General features: G+C 33.1%; 2 protein-coding genes across 2 annotated transcripts; both read right to left on the bottom strand.

Moving 5' to 3' along the window:
* Window positions 1-6777: 6777 nt before the first annotated feature.
* LOC130975551 (uncharacterized) lies at window positions 6778-7485 on the bottom strand. Its single transcript, XM_057900328.1, has one exon. The coding sequence runs from the start codon at window positions 7483-7485 to the stop codon at window positions 6778-6780; it is 708 nt and encodes a 235-aa protein (XP_057756311.1).
* Window positions 7486-7688: 203 nt separating this feature from the next.
* Window positions 7689-8863, bottom strand: LOC130975550 (uncharacterized). The gene is made up of 2 exons (XM_057900327.1): window positions 8647-8863; window positions 7689-8536 (listed from the first exon to the last, which is right to left on the bottom strand). Exons 1-2 carry the CDS (start codon window positions 8861-8863, stop codon window positions 7689-7691), a joined length of 1065 nt encoding a protein of 354 aa, XP_057756310.1.
* Between the last annotated feature and the right edge of the window lie 9354 nt (window positions 8864-18217).

Genomic DNA, 18217 nt, shown 5'->3' with positions numbered 1-18217 from the left:
CCTCAGCCCAAGCCGCAGCCGGATATAAGGAAGATGACACAGTAGAATTATTTTGCAGACATATGTGGTTATCAACCACCTCAGTCTCAGCTGCCTCAACCTCGGGTCTGGACTCGGGAGGAGAACAAAGTCTTCGAGTCAATTATGCTAATTGTTTTCCGGATGCTATACGCAACCGCGGGGAGGCGGTGGCTGCTCGTCTCCCCGGAAAGACCCCACGCAACTGCAAGAACGCCTCCAGAACCTGATGAACGTCATCAGCGCCTTTGAAAACGGTTCTACTACAGATACACCTCTAAATGCTGCATCTGATGAAGACGTGACTATCGTGATGGAACACAACCCTCTCTTCATTCCCATCATCAATGGAACAACACGTCAAACACCACCATCACCACTGTCTTATTGGACTAATAATCAGTATTACAGGTTCGAGATTTTTAATATTTTCATTTTCTTTTTATTTCTTTATTTATTTTTTGCTCATACATATATATGGAAATTTTGTTTTTCTGTTATGTAAATATATGTTAGTAATATTATCATGGTAAGATGAAGGCAGTGACAGTCGCAGCAGACATGACAGTGCCAATAGACATTATATTATCCTCGTCAGCCTGTCACGCCACAACAAGAGAACAAAACCAACATGATGGAACACAAACTTTTACCTACGGCTACTAGCAACAAGTTCATTGGACTATAGAAGAGTACAAGTATTAACTAATAGTATATATATGTTTGTTGTTTAAAGGTCCGAGAGAAAGAACTTTCGTAGCTTGGTCAACGGGGTAGGATTATGAACACAATGGTGTAGGAATATGTGACGGAATAGGAAGCACCTTAATTTTTTTTAATTTAATAACTCTTCAGATTAAATATTTATCCGAGTAAAGTATTGTTTTTGTCCCCAACGTTTGGGGTAAATCTCAAAATTGTCCCTAACGTTTCAATCGTCCTATTTACATCACTAACGTTTTAAAATTGACTCAATGTTGTCCTACCGTTAGGGATCCGTTAATAAAATTAACGGCGGGACAAAATTGAGACGATTTTAAAACGTTAGAGACATAAATAGGACTAAAACGTTGGGGACAAAAACGATACATAGAAATAAATTTTAATTTTATTCTTCAATAATATCAATTTTTATTGTACATAGTATTCAATTATTTTTAATCATATTTACGCTTAATCACCTTATTTTTATTCTAAATAAATTTATTTTTTTAATTTTACACTTAAAGTAATGTATTTTTTTATAAATAAATAAATTTTACACTTTTATTCTAAATAAATAATGTAATGTGATTAGAATGAAAGTGTAAAACTATAAAAAAAAATATAAGTAATGTGATTAAGTAATGAAAGTAAAATTACATTATTTATTTAGAATGAAAGTATAAAATTTATTTATTTATAAAAAAATTATATTACTTTAAGCGTAAAATTATAAAAAAAATTAATTTATTTAAAATGAAAATAAGGTGATTAAGTGTAAATATGATTAAAAATAATTAATACTATGTACAGTAAAAAATTGATATTATTGAAAAATAAAATTAAAATTTATTTCTATGTATCGTTTTTGTCCTCAACGTTTTAGTCCTATTTACGTCCCTAACGTTTAAAAATCGTCTCAATTTTGTCCCGCCGTTAATTTTATTAACGGATCCCTAACGGCAGGACAACATTGAGTCAATTTAAAAACGTTAGGGACGTAAATAGGACGATTGAAACGTTAGGGACAATTTTGAGATTTACCCCAAACGTTGGGGACAAAAACAATACTTTACTCATATTTATCCCCTAGCTCTCTTGCTCTCTTGTTCTAATGACAATGTCGAAAGAGTGGTAGATTAGGCCTTATTTAATTTTTTGTGGCTCTGTCCAAAAGACTTTAGGTGGGAATAAAGTATTTTTTTTTTCAGAATTATTAGTTTAAAATACATTAATTAGTAAGAATTTTTTGAAAAAGCATAATTCGTAGAATATAGAATATTTTTATATAATTTTTATAAAAAAATATTACATACATATTAAAAATTAATTATTAAATTATTATATATAAATACATATATTATTTAATTTAATTTTATGTATAATTAATATTTTAATATATATTTTTTATGAATGTTTAATTTGGTAATTATATATTTTAACTAGGTCTATTGTCATTTTTTATTACTCAACAATTATATAGGTAAAATTTGGGCACCGTTCTTGAAAAAGATCTGTTTATAAATGATACTTTTTTGAAAAATCTTTCACAAAAATAAAAGTGATTTTATATTTGAATATCGCATGTAAAAAGATTTTTTTTATCTATTAATTATGTTTGGGTAAAATAAGATAAAAATACTTTTTTATTCATTTATTACGTGAAAACATCTTTTTTTTTAAGGAAAAAATCTTTTTAAAAAAATGTAAATTGTAGTTTTTCAAAAAAAAATATTTTTTTTTTATTTTTCTAATACTCTTATTTTTACTATTAGAAATTTATCACACACTAAAAAATATTTTTTCTAAATTGAAAAATAATATTTTTTATCGATTTAATAGTGCCCAAACAAATACGTATTGTATATATTATTTTTTACATTTAAGAAAATATTATTTTTATAATTAATATGTTTATTATTATTTTTGTTCTTGCTGTTATTATGTTACAAATATATTTTTTTTAATCTGCTTACTTTGGAAAAGATAAATATTATGTAAGTTACAAATAATATGCATAATTTACACTAAGGAACTACTATTTTATCACAAATGTGTCAGGGAATGGATGCATGGAATATTCTTAAAGTCTGTTTTCTTTTTCATTTTTCATTTTCAATTTTTTAAAGGTTGATTTTCATAAAATATATATTTTTTAATTTTCTATATATTATACCATGTTATAATAACAAATAATACTAATATGTTAAATACATTATTCAGATTTTTTTATCTATATGCGCATAAAAAAATGATTTATTCCCACCATGCGTATGCATGAAAACCGTTCTCAAAATGCACAGCTCCATTTCACACGATGCATCCATGAAATAGTTTTAGTCATCATTTCACATGTGGCGTTCACGAAATGACCCTGTGCGTGTCAGAGATACACCTCAAGCTAAGCTCGCTTACTACGAAATGGAACACATCAATGGGGGCACCCACGAAATGGGCCAACCCGTCCCTGACACCAGCGAAAATTGGTGACATCAAATGATCCAGCCACGAAATGGCCCAATTAGTGACCAGCGCACACGAAATGTGGCCTGAAGGATGCAGTCCCCGTACGAGCTAGGAGTGACTGGTCTGGGAGGCAAGTTTCGGAAGCTTGTGGATTGAATGAATATAAAAGGGGTGATGGGGAAGGACCAGAACCGCGAGGTAGGAAAATAGGAAATAAGGAGTGTGGTTCTACTTATGGGGTTCAAATTTTAGGGGAAAAATTTATTATTTATTAAAATGAGTGGAAGTGGAATCAATGTCGAAGAAAATCTTAATAGGTTGGATAAGTTTTATATTTCTGCCCACTTACATCTGAAGGTCAGTTTTTTTTATTAGTAAAAGAATAACTGAATAATAATACATTTATAAATGGAATAATTTTGTTTTTTCCCATTCTCTATTTCAGCCGACACGTGTGTTAACTCTGCATGGCACACTAGTCGACGTCTTTACTTCAGATTAAGCTGATCCAGCCATGGAGATTAGGTGGCAAATGCTTGAACCCTATTTAAGAAGGGCTGGATTCTATTATGCATCTTTAATAAAGCGTTTTGAATACGACAATCCATTGATTAGTACGCTTGTGAAAAGATGGCGTCCTGAAACTCACACGTTCCACCTTCCATAGGGCGAGTGTACTGTTGCTCTAGAAGATGTTGCCATGCAGTTGGGGTTACCAATTGATGGTGAGCCAGTGAGTGACACCTCGATAAGTTGGACTAAGTTCCATCAAAGGGATATTTGGCAATGGTGTGCGGAGCACCTAGGGAAAGTTCCTGATGGTCTTGTCAGGACCACGAAGTATAACATAAAATTAAAGTGGCTTAGGAGTAGACTCCAATAGATGCCTCTTGACTCTCCCGAGGACGTCGTCGTACGGTATGCACGTTGTTACATTATGTATTTATTAGGTGGCGTTTACTTTCTGACAAGGTGAACAACACGGTTCACGTGTGTTATCTTCCTCTCTTGGCTAACTATGACGCCATTAGTACCTATAGTTGGGCAGCATCGTGCTCTGTTGGTTGTATAGAGCCATGTGCCTAGCAACTGATTATAACGTCGAGGGAATGGCTGGCTGTCATACGTTGCTGATGTCATGGATATACTTCAGGCTTCCATTCTGGGCACCGGAGGTTACGAGCCCATATACATTTCCATTAGTTACAAGGTAATACATTATAATACATAACATGTGTAGTTTTCAGTTTGTGCTATTTCATCTGCGTCGGAATTCCAATAAGGTTAATACCAACATGTTTCTTTATAAGTGGGCGGATAAGAGAGGAAAGAATGACTACGCTGAGCAATGCTTGCTTAGGCACCGCCTGAGTTTGGACACTTTAAAGGTGGACGAGGTACTTAATCTCGTCGTTTCTCCGTCGCATGGGTTAATTTTTTCCAAGTATATTGTTTAACATTTTTTGTGATGTTCGGTATTTGTAGTTTACGTGGATGCCAAACAGGGATGCACGTATTCTGTAGAGAGTGCCTGCGGAATTTCTATCTGAGATGTTGACATCGATAAGCCAGATCTTCCACATCAGGATCCACCTCAGGTTGATGCCGGGGATCAGCACGAGCATCCACCACCGGAGAGTCATTTACTAGGGGATTTCTATTGCCCACAGCCGTTCCTAGCAGATGACCACTTTCAGTCATCCACCGTGCATCAGTATATGCCGTATCATAGTACCTACGAGGAGGGTGGTTCATCTCAGGGGGTGGTACACAGGACCTGATTGATTCTATGGATCGAGTGGGTTGGACAAACTTCTCGGCTTTATTTGATGGCTTAGATCAATTCATCCCTCAGCAGGAATCACCACACACACCCACCGACCTAGGCCTCACACTTCAACGGTCTGATACTGATAGCACCCCCTGTTGGAGGGGGAGATCAGCATCTGTCGGTGACACAGCTGGATCGCAGCTCTGCCCGTTTGATGCCTCGTTGGAGGGTCGTCACTTATCTTATGCGGAGGCTAATAATGGTGCGACAGAGGTAGAGACAGGACGTCCTTGTCGTGACACTCAAGCACTTTCTTGTGGTTTGGGTGGGAGGTTGGGACATGTTGGCCACCGACACTAGTTCATTTTATGGCTTTGCCGGAGTCGTTTTTTCGTCATGGTTGTTGTTTCTTCTCATTTGTAGTTTATGTCATGTCTTAGGGTTTTAGTTTGTTGTATTTTATTTTATGTTTTTTTATCTCATGCTTGATGGCTGTATGTTTTATGTTCTTCATTGTTTTACTTTCCGAATGCTTGTTCGTTATTGTGGAGTTTGATGTCCCCATTATACCGTTGTTGTTTTCGTTTAATTCATTATTGCTATTTTGTATTCCAATTTGTGCAAACTTGTATTTTCTTGTGAAAACAAACGAAACAATGCATCGAATTCATTAATAACAGATAATTCGAGACACACCCGACATTGTCGAATTAAAATACAATGGAAATAAAAGAACACAATGCAGTGGACGGCCACTAAGGGTGGAAACAGGTCAGGCCAGGCCAGGCTTAGCTCTTAACAGGTCTGGCCTGTTTTGTAGTTAATTGGCCTGAGCCTAGCCTGCAACCTGCTATAGACTCTTTATAAAGTACTAGGTCTAGCCTGTTATTCAGCCTGACCTGGCCTGAAGCTTGTTAAAAAGCTTAATAATTTTTTTTTCAAAAATAAAAATATTATTTAAAAAAATCCTTTTTAATAAAAAATATTTATATGTAATATGTCATATTTAATATTTATATGAATTTGTAATCTTTTAAAGTATTTAAAATATACAAAAATATTTATAATAAAATATAATAAATTTAAAATATCTCATAATTTTGTTAATAATAAAAAATATTTATATATTTAATTATATTTTAACAGGCTCGAGCAGGCCTGATAGGCCAATAAGGCTAATTAGTGAGCCTGGGCCTGACCTATTAATATATGAAGGCTTTTAAAAGAGCCTGAACCTGTACATATTTTATAATAGGCCAGGCCCGTAGCCTGGCCTTTTTTCACCCCTGATGGCCACGCCACTAAGTGCCAGCTACATGGGGACAGTGTCTCTTGGTTTGCCTTGGTTGCCTGCAGAGACCACATCGCTTTCCAGGACCGGGCTCGACGTCATCCATCGCATTCCGAAGCCTTATGGAAATAGGTCGGCCTTCTGTTGATCGTCGCATGTGGGGGTTGGGACGGAGACGTTGTCCTTCATGTGGTGGCCAAACTTCCGCGTTGGGCAATGGTGGAAACTCCATCTGATATACCTGGAACACATTTTCAACACGATTCACATCGTCGACATAACACTGCCAGTCAAGCCTTGCATGGGTGCATGCAGCTAGCGCATGAGCACACGGGTAGTGCAAGGCTTGGAAGTATCCGAAGTCACACCGTCGCTATTGGAGGAAAACTCTGAATCGGGACTGTACCTCGACGACTGCTATCTCATTAACGGTGAATATCGACATCGCCCTGTCGTATGATGTGACAAGCATCTGCGTGATTCCCTCCCTATTGGCAAGTATTCCCTTTTGCAAGAATTGCGAAAAGATCTAGCCACATGTAACCTGTGCTTTTGCCTGTCGACTCTTGTGGACAAACAATGCATTTAGGCGGTGATAGGTGGACTTAACAATTGCACAAATCGAAAGATTACGAGTCCCCTTGAGAATAGAGTTGATACACTCAGAAAGATTCATTGTCATGTGATCGTATCGGCGACCCTCGTCCCGGTGTTGGAGCCATTTTGGTGGCTCTAGCCCTCTTATCCAAGTCATCATTGCCATGGAGGTGGCAAGATCCTCGGTGTTGATTAACTCAAGGTAGTAGTGCGCCTGCTCTTGCGTCTTTGAGTTTGCCGCGTTAACAAGGTGCCTTTTGGCTTCCTTGCTCTTGAAGTTTGTTGCAAAGTTAGAGGCAATGTGTCTGACACAATAAACATTGTGTTCCCATCCACACCCATCTTGCTCCAGCGTGGCCTTTATAGCTGCAAGCCTGTCAGAGATAAGTAGAATCCTCGGTTGAGTGGTCACATGCCTCCTTAAGTTGGTCAGAAAGAAGTACCACCAGTCTGTGTTCTCCTTTTCCACAAGCACGAAAGCTATGGGAAGTATGTTGTTGTTTCCATCCTGAGCTTTTCCTATCAATAATGTCCCCGTGTACTTACCATACAAGTGTGTTCCGTCCACCAAGACTAGTGGCTTGCAGTGCTTAAATGCTTCAACACATGATGAAAATGACCAGAATACTTGATGAAACATGACACTATCACGGTTGAGCGTGTTGTCGACGTAGTACGATTGGGTTTGAAGATCGACAATTGTACCTATGACGGTAATGCAAATTTATCAAGCGTATGTTCTTACTTGGAATGAAAGTTTGCAACGCGTTGGAATATCTCCGCAGCTAGTTGTATGAATCATCCCAGTCTCCATAGATTTTGCTATTGCCTTTTTTTCGCTAACTAAACCTTCTTGTAAGATGCCTTATATCCGTACACTGACTCCACAGAACCCTGCAACATCTTTATGCAAATAGTCGCGTCTACCTGAACCATGGGGAATATGTGCTGGAATATGACATTTGAATCAAGTTGAACATGATCTTGCAACGTCGCAAATGCCAAACAACTGTGAGTCCCTTGGAATTTTCGGATTTTCCAAAATCTGGAAGCCCTCGTCTTTGCAACCCTTACCATCCAGCGATACTGCTCACCAAAAAGTTTGCATCGACATACATACCGAGTATGATCTAACTCTACCGCTTTCAATTCTGCACTTCTACGAATACTGTAGTTTTTAACCACAAGCATCGTTGTTTCTTTATTCAGGAATTTCAATCCAATCTCCAGCTCCATTTCACTGATCAAAGCATAGTTGCTCGGTATGTCTTCCGCGGTAGTCGAGTGCATTGGACTAAGACTCAGTTGCAGATAGTGGCCGGGAGTGTTGCTGGAAACACCGCCTAGCCCCATGACATTTATCGGTTCGACCTGAGTTGGGATAAATGTTTCTTCTTGAAGCGGTTGGGTTTCCGCAACAACTTCTGCTTCGTCTCCGCTATCATCCTCAATCTTGTCTTCGTCAGACGAGTCAGCCAACCTGTCTGCATTACCTTCCGAAAATGCAACATGAGTTGTGAGGGAGGAACGTTCATGTGGATTTTTTGCATTCTGGGTGGGCACAACGAAGGCGTTAAAAGAAGGACTACGAGGCCTGCCAATCTCCGGAAAGGGAATGGCTTCACCAGCACCGAAATTCCGTAGTTCCTCCACGTTATTCAAACTAGATGAGCTACCCCAACATCTTGAAGCTTCACACAAAGTTCCATCAAATAGATGCTTCCAATGCTACGACGATACGAAAACATCATCGAAACGTGCTGGTTAGATTTAATTTGCATTTTCTGATATGCAAACGAACTGGCTGCCGCAACTGGCATCTTGTAAATCAAGGTACTGATCTCCTTTTTCCCAACCAACTCAGTGTTCATCAAAATCAGATTTTTTAGTTGTTGCAAAGATGATTGTGGGGGAATCATTATCCAAAGTGGGTCATCACACATAAATGTCACCCCTTCGGCAGTATGAGAAATTTCTCCATTCGGATATACGACCACGTATATGTGTTCAGAGGCCATTTTCACAATGAAAATTTATGATACCAAGCTCTAAACAAATGAAACTCACAGAGAGAAAGAGAAAGTAGAAGAAGTGAGAATTAGAATTGTGGCATTACTTCTGCGGAAGAGGGGTTTTATAGCACAGCTTTCGTTGTAATTCGTGTGTGGTACTCACTAAGTTACAGGGTATCCATTTTGTGTGAGCCCAACCTGACATGCTCTCCATTTCACGTCTGGCCTGACACCATTTCCCGTCTGCCATCCCTGGGTTTGCATGTCCATTTCGCAGCTGCCATGCATGATATGGGACCCATTTCGTGACTGGTGAGATAGAAATGGTGTCTCCATTTTGCGGGCACCAAGGCTTAAATGGTGTTAAATTCCATTTTGTGGTCGTCATACATAAAATGGAGCTGCGTATTTTGAAAATAGTTTCCAACCATGCGCATTTTGAGAATAAATCATTTTTCTATGCGCATTTAGATAAAATAGCCCATTATTCATAAGTTATTTTACATAATATTTTATATATTTTTCATTTTTTTTAGAAAAATATCATTTTTTATGAAGTTATTTTAAAATCATATAAATATATCTATCCATGATATAGTATCTATTGATTTTTAGAACAGAAAACGAAGAACGATAAAATTTTTAATATTAATGTTTATCACTAATAAAAAGAATTTATTAGTAAAAGTTCATATATAGTTATCTTTATGTAAATTGACAATTATTAAAAAAATATATTATAATTTAACTAAATAAATTAAATTATTTAATAATTTTTAATTATTAATTTTACATGAAGATAATTATACACAGATTTTATTTTTTTTTATTTTTACACACGTATAATACAACTAAAGCAATGTATATTATCTAAGATTGAAAAGGTATCAAATAATATAAGCTTCATAAACTTGAAACCATCAGATAAGATATATTAGGGTTCATCAAATAATATAAGATATATTATCTAAGTATACTCTTTGCTAAAAGATCTAGTTTTAGATTCCATTAATTGCATTTTGAACATTACAGTGTGGTATATTTTTACGAGCTAACCAATTTGTGTGAATGATTTTTTTATTGTTCTTTTATTTTTTAAATTTTTTAACTATTTTGTTCAATAAATCTGTTGTTATCGTTATTTCTACTTTTTAATTTCTCATCTTAATTCTCACATCTATTATTTTGTAAAAAAATACTTTATAACTTTTATAACAAACCCTAATTGAATAACAAAATATACATAAAACTTATATTATTTTAATATTTATTTAAACTAAAAAAATTAGTTAATAATATAATTTTTCTAATAAAATTAGACTTTGAATTTTCGTTTTATATTTAAAAATATATTTTTAAAAAATAAATTTAAATCAATTTTTGACATTCTATTAAAATATTGTTTATTTAGTTAAAATTTTTTAAATTTACATGATAGAAAAAATAGAAGATCATAAAATAAAATTTAAAAAAAAAAAATTTTCTGGATTTTACTCATAATCTAATGTAATATAAACCACTCTAATTTACAAGTGAAGCTTATATAAATGCAGAAATAAAAAAAATTTAGAATAAAATAAAATCTTTTCGAATATTATCATAATCTAATATAATCTAAACCATTGTAACTTACAAAGTAAAACTTTCATAAATGTTATATTTAAGAATTAAACTAAGCAAAAAACTAGACCCTAACAAGAAACTAAGAAACCACACTCTATCTCTCTGCCTCTTCCCCCCATATATATATATATATATATATATATATATAGTGAATGCTATGGTGCTATAGTGCCTAACATTTTGTACCTAAGTTACTAAAAGAGGTAAATAAATTATATTTAATAAATTTTATATGATTTGTTTTTTATTTTAAACATTTTATTTTTTACTTTAAAAAGAAAGTTAGGCAATTTAGACACTATAACAAAAATACCATAAAACTCACCTATGTATATATATATAAAGTTTAACACACAAGCTTAATACAAGTTTATTTATAACTCTAGTATGTCCTAATTTTTTAGGAATCCAATTAATAAATTTAAGATGTCCAATCATGTCTGATTATAGATAGTATAAAGATGTTTTTATGTCAAAAGTTATGATTAGAAATGATGCGCATGAACCTTTTTAAAAAAAAGATTTGTGGCAGCTTTATTAAAATTATTTTCTGAAAAAGTTTCACAAAAATTACAAACACAATTTGAAACACAAATTTTTTATAATTTATTGACTTTTGGACAAATACATAATATAATAGTATAAACAAATATAGAAGTATGTACAAATTCTAAAATGTAACAAAAAATAAAATAAAAAACTATTACTGAAAAATAAGAACTAAAAACATTTTGTTACTAATATGAAATAACTCCAGAAAAGGCACCTAATAGCCAAAACAAAATTAAAAGGAAAAAGTTTATAAAAAACAAAATAAATATAATACAAAAAAAACCTTCTTATTATGGAAAAAAATATTATAAAAAATCTCACAAAAATCCTAAAGGATGAATCCTCTGATATCACTTGTACTTGTAAAGGATGAATCCTCGCTTGTAAAGTCATCATATTCTGTCTATGAATTACTCTTCTAATTCTATAAATGCTTTTATTTTTAACACTTTTGTTAGTGCTCTTCAATGATTTTATGGTTTTAGTATTTTTTTAACAACTTTCTAACTGATTATTTTTTTTGTTTATCTTTTCTATTTCTTCTTTTAATTCTAAATATTTAATGGCTATTTCTCTTACTTTATTGATAAAGCGATCTTTCTTATTTTTATATTTCTTTTAACAGTCTTTAAAGATATAAATCTTTTATAAAATATCGTCATAACATAAAATATAAAGAAATAATAAAGAAGTAAAGTAGTAATAAAGAAATAAAGAAAGGAGATAATAAACAAAAAAAAAACGGATTTTAGTTTGGACTAAAATAATCTTTGGTTTAGAAATTGTTAGACCATTATGCGTGATAGTATGCATAAAAATTTTAACATGCTTAAAATGGTCATGAAAGAATTGTGAAAATATGAGCACATCATCTATGTAAACAATGGCAAAATTGGAAAATGGATTAAAAATATCATTCATAATTTTTTCAAATTATGACGGGACATTTTTCAAGCTAAACAGCATCACATTTCATTCATATTATCTGAATGGTATTGTAAATGCCATTTTGTATCTATCCTCCTCATTAATCTGGATTTTCTAGTACCCAGATTTTATGTCAAATTTTGAAAAAATGTCTGCCGAATTTAGTCTATTTAGTAAATCTTTTTTGTTTGGGATAGGATACCTAATCCATTGGAGAGCTTTGTTTAGAGGTTTATAGTTAATAACTAGTCTAAGAGTGCCTCTTTCTAGTTCGACTTGTTTGTCGACATAGAAAACAGAACAAGACTATGGGCTTTTGCTTGGCTTAATAAGCTTTTTGTGCGAGAGATCAGTAATATCTTTTTGATAGTATTGGAGAAGTTGCTCATTCATTTATATGGGTCTAGTTTTTGTTGGAATTTGACTTTTTTTTTAAAAATATTTTTCATATGGAATATCCACAATATGTTGTTTTTTATTCCAGAATACGTAAGGCAAATTAGAACATATTGTCTCTTGCATTTATTGAAGAAGGATTTTAATTTTTTGTTGGATTTTAGATTTCTGTAACTAACTGGGTTTCCAAGATTTTAAAAGAGACTTATTCTTTTAGGAAGTTGATTTTATTGGCTTTGAATGGCGGAGGTTGAGGGTCATGTGAATGGAGAATGAAACAAATTTGAAGGTTGTTGGGATTCCTCCTAAGTAGGTGGTAATACGTCGTATGACATCATCAACGAAAAAAGTGTTCTAATAAAGGGTGTTGCTAGTATGACTTGGTTTTTTAGATCTTTTACAAGGAGGAAAGGGGTTTTTATCTGAAGAAATCATGCTTATGATAGCATTAGAAAGTTTATATTTGATTTATAAACATTCGTCGTTAGCTGTACTAAGGCGCTCTGAAATTTTTCCAAAATATTTTGTTGGGATTAAACCTTCCAAAATACAATTTGAATCTTCAACTGTATAAAAAAGGGCTATAGTTTCCAATATAAAATCATGGATGACAATCCGAATATTGATATAGAATTTCTGGACGGTTAATTGACTAACTAACTATAAAATTTCTGCTATATCTCATCTTTTTTATCATTCTTTGAAAGTTAAACAATTTGGTCGCTGGTTGAAGTTTGAAAAGTTTGATTTTAAAAAGGTTGGTCATTGTGAAGCTCTTCCTCAGTATTATCAGAATCTCCCTCTAGAATGTGAGATAAACAATTTTGGTGACATTGTTGCTGTTGTTTGGTGAAATTGATCTCCTTTTTGAGAGTATTAATCTCATTCTGAAGATCTTGAATAGTTACAAGCTTAAAAATTTATTTTTCAAGTTTTTTTTTAAAAAGGTTTGATGTCGTATTTGTTTTTGATAACCAAATCGTTAGATTTATTTTTTGTTTCTAAAGTTTGTTTGAGCTTGTAGAGAAAATATTTTCTCTCTTTTGGGTTGGAGATAGCATTTATGGCTTTAAAAAGAAGGTCCTGTTCTTTTGTGATAATATTAATGTCATAATACTCGTAAGATGATGATGTATTGTCATCCTGCTGAATATTGTTTAGATACTCAGAAAATTCATGTTTTGATTCCTCATCGGAACTTTTGATGAGGAGGTTATTGATTTGCTCCTCAATCTGGGGATCAAGGTTGAGATTGTTGATCTTACGCTTGAGTCTACAGTACTTACTGATATGACCTAGTTTTTTGCAATTAAAACAGATAATCTGATTTTTTGTGAGATTTTTTGTCTTTGTCTTTCCTCTGTCTAGGAAGGGACTTGTAATGTTTTCTAGGTTTCCATTGCCATGGGTTTTGATCAAGCTACCATTTTTTTGGGTAAGGATGTTTTGTTTTCCTCTTGTTACAAGAGAGTAGTCTAAACTGTTCATAGAAAGAACCTGGGTCTCTCTTGTTTTGAGCCTTTTTGCGGGCTAGTTGCCTTTTAATTTTGTCGTCTTGACAAAATTTTAAGGCTACTTTCTGGAAATATGAAATTAATTGACCATAACTTAAGGAATCATATGAAATAATTGTATCTGGAGTTAGACTTGTAATTTTATCCTTTTACTTTATCTCTCAGGAATTTTGGGAGTCCGGCTAAGAATTTCTTTTTCCAGAAAGATTGTTGGCTATCTTCTCTAGTGAAGACTCTAATTAAGAAAGTATCTTTATACCATCTAAAGTTACACAATGTTTTACATTTAAGGTTGGATAGGAGCTCAGTAGAACGATCTTTCACAAAGATGGGTCTCCTATGAAATGGTTTGCTATGGTAAAGATCAAAGTGCTAATAGCGTCTGAGATGGTCTTTCCATTCTCATCAAAAATAGGTTCACCACTATCATTGATTTTAATGGCTGAGAGGATAGAAGCTTTTTGGTCCTCCATGAGACAGTTATCCCACCAACCTTTAAACTATCCTGAAAACTCTAACACAATAACATTTGCTATTGCTTCCTCAGAATTTTCATGGGCAGTTCAATAGGCGATACAAACCATTGTCATATATTGTAACATATGCATAATGTTGTATTTAGTCTTTTCATCTATGTTCCATTCATAGACGTTGTTTGTATTAAAGCTATTGAAACCTAATTCTCTATCTTCCAGAGCTAGGTCAGAAGCAGTTGTTCGGAGATGATACTATGGATGAGGTTTAGTAAGCCCTTTCCATTTTGTAATGAAATTGGTCATGATAAGGTTGACTTTAGAAGAATCTAGACTTTCTTCAGAGTCTTACGATTCTTCGTTGATAACATTAAGGGATGTTTTTGATCCAGTGATCCTATTCGATGATTCTGTAGTTTGAGAGATTTCAGGGATAGTCATTTGGCTGAAGAGGTGATTGAATTTTTTCAGAACTTCAGAGTCATCCGTGTTTTGTGCAGGACTCTGTTTTAGAATAGAGGTTCGGAGGCTTTGTCTAGCTTTTTGGTTGATCTTGGAGGGTTGGAATAAAGGCTTATCTAAGGGTTTGGATGTTGAAGCTTCGTAAGGAGAGGCAGTCTTAGAACTCAGTTTTTGTCCTAAAATTTGCAAGTATTTGTTGGTATAGTTGGCATGTTCCATAATATTTTTTTATATCTTTAAGCCCAATGGTTTCTTCAAGGTTTTTTGTTTTGAAAGGAAAAGCTATAAGCGAATTGTTTTTTGTGTTAGGAATGTTTGTGAGGACAAAAGATCCAGTTGAGGGAAATTCGGACTATACTAAATTTCCATCTTTTACTTTCCAAGATGTTATAACATTTGCAGAGTAAGTTGTACTCATGCTTATTTTGAAAGGATAATCGATGTTTTTTTATACTATATGCATGAAACCATTCAAAGAACGGAATATGAATTTTTGCTTGTTGAAGAAAATTATAAAATTATTTCCTAAAGTGTGTGATTTGGGACGCCTTAACGTTTGTAAGTACCATTCTCTCTGAAGTTTCCATTCTTCAGAGTTAACATTCTTACATAATGCTTCTTTATCTATAACAAATTCTTCAGTACACATCATTATGATCATTTAAAGAGGAATATGTGGGTGATTGGATGGACTGTTGGTAAACACATCTTCATCTTTGTAAATATTTAAAGCTAATTTCCAAATCTGGAAGTACAGGTTATTTCTTCTTATCATTTATATGGTAGTAGCAGTAAGACCCGTTGTCAGGGCAGTAAGGCTAATTTGGTTGATTTTCTATAAATGATAAGAATAAAACACTAAGAATTTCTGGTGGCTATGGATTTGGAAAATTAACTTTTCAGTTCTTAAAAAAAGAGTTAAAATTCAGTATTCATTGGCTGAGTGGTAGTCTATTGTTAATCGGCATATTTCTATTAAACCAAAAAAGGGCAATGATATCAGTTAGTTTCAAAAATGTCTTTTTTTTGCAACCTCTCCCGTTGTTTTGCACCCAGTCCTTCTTCTTCCCACACAAAATCTAGCCTTCTTTCTGAGAAAGTTACTCACCCTGAGGAACTCTCTCCAAAACATAACATCTTCGAAGAAGAAGTATGCTTCGAATATATCAATCAGACTATATACAACTAGAAAATACCTAATATTCCCCAAGATGAACTATACGTTCCTGAAGAAACCAAACGTACTGGTAGATCTGATTATATTATCAAAAATGCTAAAAACAATATCCATCTTGGACCAGAGTCCGGTGAGGAATTTCACCTTTTAAACAAATAATCTATCCAAGAACATGTCCGCATATATAAATATCTTCATATACGATGTGTTTAGATTGTAGTTAAACCACTCATTAGAGAAGGTTTAAATGCTTCCATTCTTATGTGTCTAAGAGACGTTATATAACGAGTGGTTTAACTGCAACCTGAACATATCCTATATGAAGATATTTATATTTGCGGACATGTTCTTGGATATATTGTTTGTTTAAATGGCATTCATATATATATATATATATATATATATATATATATATATGTATGTATGAGCTTGTAAAGGTTGGATCATTTGAACTTGAAAAATTGGTGCTAGTTGTAACATTTCTTATAATTCCATCATTCTTACTCTATGAATTATTTGTCTAGTCCTATAGATTCTCTTATTTTTAATACTTTCTTTAACACTTTTTAATGATTTACTGGTTTTAGTAATACTTATTAACTTTCTAACTTTGATTATTTTCTTGTTTAACTTTTCTATTTTTATTGTTAATTCTGAAGATTCAGTTGTTAAGCTTCTTATTTTCATTGCTATTGCCATCATTCTTATTTTTATTTTTCTTCTAACAAGCTTTAAAGAGATAAGCCTTTTTTGAAACTCTTTCATGTTATAAGAATATAAACAATAACTAAGATAATAAAGAAGAATGATTATAAAAAGAATAAGATAGCAAGCTTACAGAGATGAACTTGTACTATTATTTGTTGTAAAGTTGATACAATCTTGAAGATGATTACAAATATTCCAGAGAATCTTTTAAGTAAGAGAATATGAGAATAGAGAGAGCTTTAGAGCTTTCAAGTTTTTGATCCATTCTTTTCCTGCAAAAATTCTCTAGTAAGAAAGTCAGGAAGTGAATCTAATTCGCCTTTTATATGTTCAATAGTAAAATCGAAACATGATAGAATAGCCTGCCACCTAGCAAATATTTATTTTGAGACCAGATTTTTAACATCATTTTTCAAAACACTTGGGGATGCTTTGCAATAAGTTCATATTATAAATGTCTTATTAAATAAATCTTCTTGAAATTTTGTGACATAACACTATGGCTAGTATTTCTTTTGAAAGTCTAAGCCGACGGGTTTTCCTCTTTTGACCCCTGGCAACGGCACCAAAAACTTGAAAGAGCAAAACCCGTCCGCGTAGAATTTCTTCTCGGTAAAAGAGAAATAATCTCGTTGCAAGTATAGTTCCAAACCGACAAGTAACGCTCAATCAAAGTTTAATTTTGGTTATCACAAGTCCAACCCAATAAAAGTAACTGAGAGTATTAGTTCCGGGTCGTTTTTCCTAGTAATTACAATCGAATGCTTAATTATTGGTCATGAGATACAAGGGGGTTGGGTTGATAAAACAAGAAATTAAAAGGGCAAGAAATGTAAAGCAAGCAACTAAAGAAAGTAATTACTAAAGAGAGACATTCATGGCAAGAATTGAGAACCTAGGTTTTCTATCATAATCATTAATTATTATACAATGATTAACAGAGCTAATCTTATTAAGTCATCTCCATCATCGAAAGAAGGTATAATGTCATCTTCACATTGAGAGAAAGTCAAGTAAGTCTAGTTAATCTCAATCCAAAAGTCCTAATCAACTTACTATTGAATTAGCAAGAGATTAGAGTCAATGGAAATAATATTAACTAACAACCCTAGGTCACCAACATAATTTGGGTATTAATGACTCAAGATTGCCTAATTTCTCTTTCCAAGCCAAGAATGCTCAAAAACTTCTCTAACATCCAACCAAGCGTTTTATCAAACACTTGGAAGACACAAAAGGAAAGCATCATAAAATTGCAAGAATAATAAAATCTACTACTACCCAATGCAAGAAATCAACAATAACAACTAAGAAAAGCACATTAAACATGAAATACCTCAAAATTGCATTAAAAGAAATTGAAATTGACAAGAGTGTTCACAAACATAAAAATGACATGAAAGAGAAATTAACAAAAAGGACTATGAGAATTAAAGCAAATCAACAAGGAAAAGTAAAGGCTACTAAATCAAAACAAGTAATTAAACCTAAATCTAAGATGACAATAAACTAAGAACCCTAATTTCTA

Source organism: Arachis stenosperma, chromosome 4 (assembly GCF_014773155.1).
Source record: "Arachis stenosperma cultivar V10309 chromosome 4, arast.V10309.gnm1.PFL2, whole genome shotgun sequence".
Lineage (NCBI taxonomy): Eukaryota > Viridiplantae > Streptophyta > Magnoliopsida > Fabales > Fabaceae > Arachis > Arachis stenosperma.
The sequence above is the reverse complement of the archived record's forward strand: the minus strand, read 5'-3'. Positions and strand labels throughout refer to the sequence as shown.